We start from the raw sequence: 9,175 nt of genomic DNA on the forward strand, positions 1-9,175 counted from the left end.
AATGAAATCTATATACCGATCCTCAAATGCAAACGGAAGTAACAAAGATTACGCTGCTTCGTTAGAGTGGCTTAATTTATTTAGCTTACAGGTTGTGACATTATATACATATACAAATCGCTTATCCGCAACTTAAGCGCAGGATGTCTTTACACGTTTTTCTGCTGTTTGCGGATTCTTCTCATCTCGTCTTCGCTAAATTAGTCATGGGTCGTCATTAGCTTCATCATCATTATTATTAATCAATATTAGGTGATACTTCCGTGATAGCAGTTAATTATTGTTGCAGTTGAACCTGTGTTGAGAGAAATAAATAACCAACGTGGACCAACAGCAATCGTAAGGCATACGTATATGCATATTCTAAGAGATTGGGAAAGTGTGTTGTTCATACAGGTAGTTGATTCGGCACTATTTCTTTTCATCTGTAATAATTTACCGCGCCATTTGGGTCGAATCGGCAAATTTCTCCTAATTATGATTTATTATTGCTCGGTTAATTAAGGTAGACATTAGCAATAAGCTCAACCAAGTTCACCCAGCCTCCAGCCAAATTTTACTTGTTGTACTCTGTGTATGTACGCATGTATGTATGCATGTTATGTGTGTATGTATGCATGCACGTATGTATGTATATATATACATATATTAGATAATATGATTGTGCACTTGGTATATTTTTGTTGCTGCTGTTTGGAATAAATTTTCACTTATTTCCGTGGCCCTCATCTTGGCACCTAGTCATTGGTTGTCGATTTTCTGCATCGCGAACGTATGATACGATGCATAATACGATTATTTTCTTTAGACTAAATGAACGGTGCGTGTCTGCCTGGTTTGTGTCTGATTCTATAATTGTATTTTTTGTCGCTGGCGAATTTTACGCTGTTCGACAATTGGGTCACGTGCGGCGGCGAAACCTAATTGATCGTCCGAGCACACAAGTCCAGTATATTCATAATTCCCCTATAGCTATTATTATATTTTAACTATTCTATATGTGTTATGCATATACGGCCCTTCGCCTATGTTCCCGCCCTAATGAGAGCGAAGCATACTATCGTTGTTGTTTTCAAGAGGGATAGGCGCTGCTCAGGGCAGTTTGTTGGCAGGAGTGGAAGTCTCTTCCTTTTGTATGAGGTGGCAATGTTTTACACTGGCGGACAACAAAACACAGCGAGGACGCTCTGCGCGGCGGAAACAGAATATTTGTTATTGATCAATACCCTCGAGATATCTGGGTCGACAGGCGGGAACGCCAGATCAGTATTCTCGTCGATTTTTGTCTTTTGCCACCGTTCCGTCCACCGGCTTCCGCGTTCAACCACCGCACGCGCAGTGATGACTAATGTGCTAGTGTCGTCCTTCCGCCGTAAATAGATTTAACGGTAGGGATGGTATCCAGCGTTGCGACCTCCACGGCCTTGTTTGCCATAGCTTCCGCCCTGTTGCCACTGGGCACCACCTCCTCCGTATCCGCCCTGAGGGCCACCCCAGCCACCTCCGTATCCACCGTAACCGCCTCCGTAGTCATAACCTCCATAGCCTCCATAACTACCGTAGGCGTCATACCCTCCCCAACCCCCCTGGTTGCCATAGCCGCCACGGCCTCCGCCGCGACCACCTCCGCGTCCGCCACGACCACCGCCGCCGCCCCGCATAGCTCCATATCCACCTCCCCAACCGCCGCGGTAACCTATCCAAGACCAAGAAAAGCATCCAGTATGTTAAATACTGCAGCGACCGCAATCTGTGCTGATTGGAGAAGGCGAACTAACCAAAAGTCTTAGGTGAAAAAAGACTTGACTTCAGTCAAAACGTTTTACGCTTGAGATCATGTTATGTGCGTTGCACAGACAAAACAATGGACTTTGTCCATTGTTTTGTCTGTTGTGTTAATAAATCAACGCGAGTACTGTCCTTGTGCTATGAGGTAAGAGCATGCAATTCCATACGAACAGAGCCGCTGCCGAATCTGTCAAAATCAACGCAGCACCCAGGACAATGTCGTTTTCTCTCAGCTATTGCGAACGTACCTTGAGCAAACTTACTATCGGTCTTCGGTGTCGCTTTCTTGACATCACACTCCTTTCCGTTAATCGTTTGTTTGGGCTTCTTCACGGCTGCATCGGCTGCTGCCACCGTTTCATAGGTGACGAATATAAAGCCTCTGCGTACGTTCTTCTCTTTATCCATAGGGAGTTCAAGCGCCTCGATGTTACCGAACTGTCCGAAGTATGTTCGGATCTCCTCCTCCGTCGTTTCCGGTGGTAAACCACCGCAGAATACCTGTTTGTCACGAAGTAAAACCCGAACGAAGTAAAAGTTTGTTAATGAGATCGCGGGAAACAAACGTTTCATTGATAAAATATCCGGATAAGTCCGAAATCTGCCAAAGAACAGCTAATAAATATATTTCAGCACATCATTAGTGAAATTAACAGTAACAACACTGACCTTCTTGGCACCGGGTCGTGCCTTGGCCGCCTTCGGGTCGATTTGTTTACCCTTGATAGTGTGGGGAGCTGCAGCAATAGCATCCTCTAGTGCCTGCTTCGTCCCGAAGGTAATGAAGCCAAAGCCACGGGATTTTTTCGTTATAGAATCCATCTTCACTGTGCACTCCTCGATGGTGCCAAACTTCTCGAAATGGGACCGAAGATCGGCTTCGTTCGTATCGAACGAGAGGCCGCCACAGAATAGCTTCCTGCGCACACACCAGGCATCGAATGAGATGCAGAAATAAAAGTTAGACTTAAAAAATCAACACCGACTTTTCGAGTTTAGTTGCTGCGCTTATGTGTCACCATTAACACCCAACACGCACTACCCTTTACGACAATACACGCATTCTTGCGCAACATCATAACAAAGCTCAGAAATCTGCACATATCAAAAGTGTGCTGTAAACACAGCAGGACGTCTACGTTGTTGTATTCATTATGGTTTTAATGTGTAGCATAATCCTATGTTGACCATGGGATTGCAGTTAAGCATGAGACCCATAGCTGTTATAATACCCACATCATGTTGCGACCTAAGGATTCAAGTCATTAAATGTTTTGTGTGTCAATATTACATGTGTCTGTATTATTCATCGTTTATCTTCGCTTGACAATACCATACCACCGCGTACACCTTACGCGAACCAATTCTATAACCAAGAGAACAACATTAGACAAGATAAGAAGTTTTCTTAGAACGTTTGATTCCGCTTTATTACGACAACCTGATTGAAACAAAAAAAAGGTCATTCTACAAATAACGGGTTATTAGGCTTTTGCTGAACACCGATAGGCCGATATTGATACTGACACCGACTATGATTATTACGATAATACCTTACGGGTTTTAGGCCAAACCACAGAGAATTCGGAGAATTCGTTTCACAAGATGAACGAGAAGATTGAAGAAGTTCTGAAGAAGGTACACTGCGAGCCGGCGCAGGTAGAGAGATTCCAGGACTCGCCTGTTACGTCTGAGTTACGGCCCCAAAGCTCGTCATTCCACAAAGCTGCTTTCATTTGAGGTCAATTCAGACTGCTGTGTTCAGTTCAGTGCTGATAATCTGGTCAGGCTGCTCAGACTGCTTACAGAAGACTATGATGGAGGATGATTTCGAGAGAAAAATATGCTCAGTAGGCGGTTGTAGAGATGGTTTGAGATTCAAGCTTTGTTTTTATTGTATTCAAATTTATATTCACGACTAATAGTGGTATGGTCCAAAAATTTTCAGTTCCTTCGTCCCATCTGAGGACCGAATAACTCTGCTTTTTGTTGTTGTTGTTGTGGTTGTTTTTTCTGTCTCTTTAGCTAATAGTCCCAGATCGTATGAGCTAGACACGTCAATTTACCATATCGCTATAACTGAGAAGATATTCGAGGAAGTACTAAAGATTTTTCAAAAATCATCGGCAACGATCGACTGATGATTAAATCTTTGATCAGTGCGGCAAAACTGGCGTGCTATCTTATGATCACTATATTGCTTCGTCAAAAACAACCCTTCTTACAACAGCCCTGATCAGATCAGAAAAGAGACATCAACAAGCCAGCCCCCTGGCAGCGATCATTTTGGTGTCATGGTGTTTGTCGTCAACCAAGCCAACTTTACCATTGCTTAGCAGCAGCGGCAGCCGACCCGGCTCCTGGAGTCGTGGATGGATGTGGCGCCGACCGTTTTCGTCACATGGCGCGGGAAAGTCGCTTGGCGCGGGCGCGGGCGCCGCCACCTCGCAGACGGGCGCAGCGCCGCCTTGTTCGGCTCCACCTCAGTGTCAGTCGCGCTTGCTCTACCCTCCGCTAGAGCCAATACTCCGACTATGGTTTGCACATCGTACAATGAACGACTCAAGGTACCTTTGTTTTTCTCATGTTCTGTCTCTAACGATATGGGATCTGTTTTGCCTACGTCCAGGAATCTGTAGGTACCTCACAGCAGCTATCAGGTGACACTACTCGCTGATCGTAAGTAAGAAATGGTCACATGTTGATACAAATGGGTCACACTAACACGGAACAGGTTGAACAAAAAGCAACACATCAATAAAGATCAGCCAACAGCTCAGGTTCTCTGGTTACGTTTGTTAATGCGATCTCGCGCGTGCGGTACTAATATAGCCGATTGTACATTTTAGCGTAGATACATGGAAGACGGAACACGGTATCAAATGATTCATTTTTGTTTACTTATATATCGGTGGATCGATGGAGAGAACAAGAATAACCAACAAAAGTGAGGGCGTTTACGCGATGACAAAGGAGACAAGATACACGTTTAACGCTCTGGTGGTTAATTTTAATGGCTAGTTATTATTAGCACCTTTTTGTAGCTTTACTTAGGTGATCCGGCAGTATAATAGTTACAGTTGAAGACTGCTACAGTCTATATCAAACTCAAACGACGAACAGGGATTACGGTGTACGAGTCGTTTTCAAACGGTCAAATGGCAAGAATCTGCCGCTTTTTTTTCACACTTGCTCTGACTAAATGCTGTGACCATTACCATGCTGAACAATAAAAAGAAGAACAATAGCTGATGCAGAGTTCTTTGTTGGCTATTACTTCTGAGACGTTCTTCTAGAGCAGAAAGCGCTGTCGGAAATTTCTCTTTATGGACCATCGAAATTACTGTTAGGCTACTAGTAAAAGTAGTAGTATCTGTATTATTGTTCAATGGATGGAGTTTAGTTTGGCTAGCGAGAGAGTGGGGTGTCTTGGGACCCGCGTCGATGCCTTGATGGCGTCCGGGTAGCACTCCGATGCCAGCGGTGTTGACGTCGTCCGTGGCGGCAGCATCAACTCGAGCTGAAAAAAGCACAAATCACCCTCCTGCCCCATCTAACGCGACGCCTATGCCCTGTTGAGAAGATTCATTAAGAGAAGCGTATACGTATGACTTCCGCGGGCATGTTTACCTCTTTAATTAACGAACCCCAATACTTTTATGTTACCCCTTATAGTCTTCCTTACATTAATTACGATAGCATTACAAAAGGGTGGTGTCTTTAAAAGTTCTTGCCTGGCTATTTGCGCACAGAGAAAATATATCCCTACGAAACATTCACAATAGACATACCATTGCCGGAACAGGCACCCGTGTTTGCAAATTTATGCTTCGCCCCACAGTTAATCTACAGGCTGTCGCATGAAAACCTTTTCTGCACAATCTACGCAAACAACTATTAAAATATCTAGGCACCAATAGCAAGACTGATTTTGCCTAACAAGATTGTTAGTATATTTTTCTTATCCTGGCACGTATGCCGCTGATATGCTTTGTTTATCAATGTACCAACAGTAAACTGGTTTATCAGAATAAACAGTTGTACATACAACAACATTATGAATCGAAGTATACAGTTTCCACCTTTTACAAACTGCTACTATAGATGCTATTTAATTTTCTTGCAAGTTATTTTTCGAGCAGTCTGTAAAATCAGTGAGGTAAAGAATTACTCGATGTCGGAATAGCGAGCACGAAATTAGGGAGACCAATTATCCTAGACTATCGATTTAATATATATCTCTAATGGTAAGAGAAATGTTTATCTGATAGTTGGTCACCCGCTAAAATCTTACAGTGCAAATACAATGAATGAAATGCGCATGGTGGATAACAAACATCGGATGTGACTGCTCGTAAAAGGGGCCAAATAACTAATATAATTCTTTCTCGATCAACTACACATTCTCTCTTTCGCCTGTAATGTCATGGACAATACTGTTCGAACATACACCTTCCTGAGGAAACAAATATGTATGAAACTTTCAAGTTGACTGGATTACACAATTCCTACTTGATTCGAGACCATTGAATTTACTACTACGATTAACATTTACAAATCGACTAATCCTACCTATGGCAGCGGATATTGTATCCGTATATAATCATGGACTCTCTTACACAATTACTCGAAATAATGAGACAAACCTCAGCTAAGTTAAGCGATCTACAATTGATAGTAGACAGCAGTCACCGAGTAGAGCGACAGATCTACGGCGGGATGTCATCCTTCGATACCCTAGTGCTTTTTCAACGTACACTTTTTTGTTAACGAAAAATTAACTAAACGAAAACTACACATAATCAGGTAATGTCATCATAGCTTTTGGCATGATTTACGTTAGAATTTCTGTCTGCAGAGAATGTTCCGTTGAATACCATCTTAGTTTCAATAAACTGACATTGTTTCTTTAAACGAATAGATCAGACAGACCCTTTATTCGTTCTGTACTCATGTAAAACACCACGATTTCGGAGGAAGATGCATGATTGATTAGCCATATAAAAAAAATAAAGAAACGCCGTTCGAACAGACAGCCAATATGGCGGCTGAATACCGGCTGCTATTAATAGGCCTAACGCTAAACCGAATTGTTATTTTTGCTACGTGGTGGTCTCTGCATGTGCAGAGGTGGACACACAACTTGTGAAGATAAAAACCCACAAAATCTCAGCGATTTCATCTTACAGAGAGTCGGCACGAAAATTGAAGTGAATCTATTGTGTGTCAGTTCTCTTTAGATCAATTTTTCAAGGACAATTAAGGGAGAAAACTGATGTATGCTGAAAACAAGGAAACTCGATATACAGAGGTCAAATCTTTCGATTCTTAAAGTTCCGCCCCGTTGTCTATAAAGACATGTTTTAGTGCACCGCGCTCTCGGTTTTATATTTGTAGGAAAGAAATTCTAGGTTAAATATCGCGGCGTATTGATATCAGAAATCAAATTAGAAAACTCACTTAAAGCCTAAAGTTGCTTCAATTATTTGTGTAAAAAGTTAACATTTAGATATACAACCACTTTTAGAGTTCACGCGGTGCACCTGTGCGATTCGTTGCCGAGCGTACGCCGGCGACGCCGCCACTAGGCCCAACAGAGCGTACTACACTAGCTTTAAGCCCATCCGCTCTTTTAGCATTTATAGGTTCTACTCAAATACCGCCACTTCAGTGCCAGAGCACGCTCCAAGATTCGTACTCAAAACAAAAAAAACATTTTAGAAGACAGCAGAATGTCCAATTAATAGTTAAAGCATGGGAAATACACGCGACTGGTTGAGTTCGCCATCCCCTTTTTTCTTAATCGAAGTATTTCCGAGACAATTCTGCTGAACGTGGCACTCACCTTTCCTCAGCATCGGTGGCGGTCACAGTCGTTGGAGTGGTAACGGTAGCTGGCGTCGCAGGGGCAGCAGCCGGCGTCGCCGCAGCCTGGGATCCGTTGGTTTCGGTTCCATCGGTGCCATCACCATTGGTAGCCTCCATTTTGGTCTCCTCACTTGTCTCCTCCGACGCCATCTGAGCCTCGACCTCAGTCATTTCGCCCGATTTTTAGCAGTGCTTACTACAAAGATATACTACGTTGTTACTGCTTAAGATCAAAAAGCAGCGTAGTATAGACCGTGTGATGAGCGGAGACACCTCACGACGCTTAACACGCGTGTCAACGAAACTAGCAGTTAGTGCGGAGCGAAGCACACCGCACCGCACTCGGCGATCACAAATAGCTTCGCCAAAGAAACACGACCAACAGTCCTCTAAGCCCGACTGCGGTAGAGCTGATAATAGAAGGACGCAACGCACTCACAGACCACTCCCTTGGCGAGTACCCAGATAGTCCCTAGGCAAATCCCTAGACACGATACAAAAACTCGCCGGCTTTTCGCCTAACTGGCTCTTTAAGCTTGCACTGATTCGTCGGCCAAGATTACGATGGGAGAGGGTCGCCGACGTCTCTCGCCCCACACTAACCACAGCTAGGGAGAAATTATCCCTTGAGGTCCGATGCGAGCTGCCTAACTGAACAAACTCTTTGTCGTCTGCTCAAGTCACTATGATATTGAGACTACTGAAAATGAGTAATGTATTATTACTTGACGCCGGCATTGTAGTGATTCTGGCCAACACCGACATTTGCATGTATTGTTGTCATTGTTATTGTTATTGTAATGCCGAGATTAAAGCGATGCACGCGCGCGAATAACCAGAAAAATGGCCGGCCTGTATGTGCCGTGAAAAATGCATAAGCGATAACCGTCGCACAAGCACAAGCACGATTCGTAACGAATGAATTGTAGAGAGAATGTGCATTGACTCCCAAAATGGTTCGGCGGCATGATATCAGCTTGCCAAAAAAAAAGGGAACAGTTTTTTTGGAAAAAGAATAAAGAAGGTACTGTGTCACGGGGTACTTACGGGAGTTTCACCAAGGTATAAGGAAAGGACATTGATGGGGCAACGCAATGGGGTCTTGTTAAGAGAAAGAACAATTTTGTTGGCAAAAATAGTGTTTTAAACGATTGCTTCAATAATCTACGTTGATTCTTTTCATTCTGATACTAGCCATCGTAATGGGTCTTGGACAAGTTTAATAGGAGCATACTGATATGCCGGCTAATGTTGTCCTTTTTATGACGAGAAATCAGTGCGTTCTATGAGTTCATATTTATTAAATTGACAATGCTGTAAAAATTGTGTTCGAACCAAATAAAAAGTATCGTAACGGTTTATGTAATCAGAAGGCAATCTTCGTCAGACGCTTGTGAATTTTTTAATTTAATTGCTCATAAAAATACGTCTCATCATTTTTGCAACAATTAGTAAATCAACATATTGAAAACTCGCACAATAATAATAATATGTTGTGCCAAAAAGTAGCTTGTTTCAT

General features: G+C 43.1%; 1 protein-coding gene across 2 annotated transcripts; it reads right to left on the minus strand.

The window, feature by feature from the left end:
• Positions 1-61: 61 nt before the first annotated feature.
• On the minus strand, positions 62-8,088 carry LOC111263859 (RNA-binding protein squid). Of its 2 annotated transcripts, none has more exons than XM_022839285.2 (4): positions 7,634-8,088; positions 2,458-2,707; positions 2,052-2,289; positions 62-1,696 (listed from the first exon to the last, which is right to left on the minus strand). In XM_022839285.2, the coding sequence occupies exons 1-4, from the start codon at positions 7,825-7,827 to the stop codon at positions 1,383-1,385; spliced, it is 996 nt and encodes a 331-aa protein (XP_022695020.1). In that variant the 5' UTR covers positions 7,828-8,088; the 3' UTR covers positions 62-1,382. The 2 variants fall into 2 exon arrangements, with proteins under 2 accessions (XP_022695020.1, XP_022695019.1); XM_022839284.2 differs by having other exon boundaries at positions 2,037-2,289; positions 7,634-8,087.
• Between the last annotated feature and the right edge of the window lie 1,087 nt (positions 8,089-9,175).

This window comes from Varroa jacobsoni, unplaced genomic scaffold (assembly GCF_002532875.2).
Source record: "Varroa jacobsoni isolate VJ856 unplaced genomic scaffold, vjacob_1.0 scaffold_794, whole genome shotgun sequence".
NCBI lineage: Eukaryota > Metazoa > Arthropoda > Arachnida > Mesostigmata > Varroidae > Varroa > Varroa jacobsoni.

Bases quoted from the DNA above. Each gene is read 5' to 3' on its own strand.
- LOC111263859 (XM_022839284.2), bottom strand. From the start codon at position 7,827: ATGACTGAGGTCGAGGCTCAGATGGCGTCGGAGGAGACAAGTGAGGAG. The intron at 2,290-2,457 runs GTCAGTGTTGTT...CGTGACAAACAG, and splicing joins CACGACCCGGTGCCAAGAAG to GTATTCTGCGGTGGTTTACC. The intron at 1,697-2,036 runs GTACGTTCGCAA...GGTCTTGGATAG, and splicing joins CGATAGTAAGTTTGCTCAAG to GTTACCGCGGCGGTTGGGGA.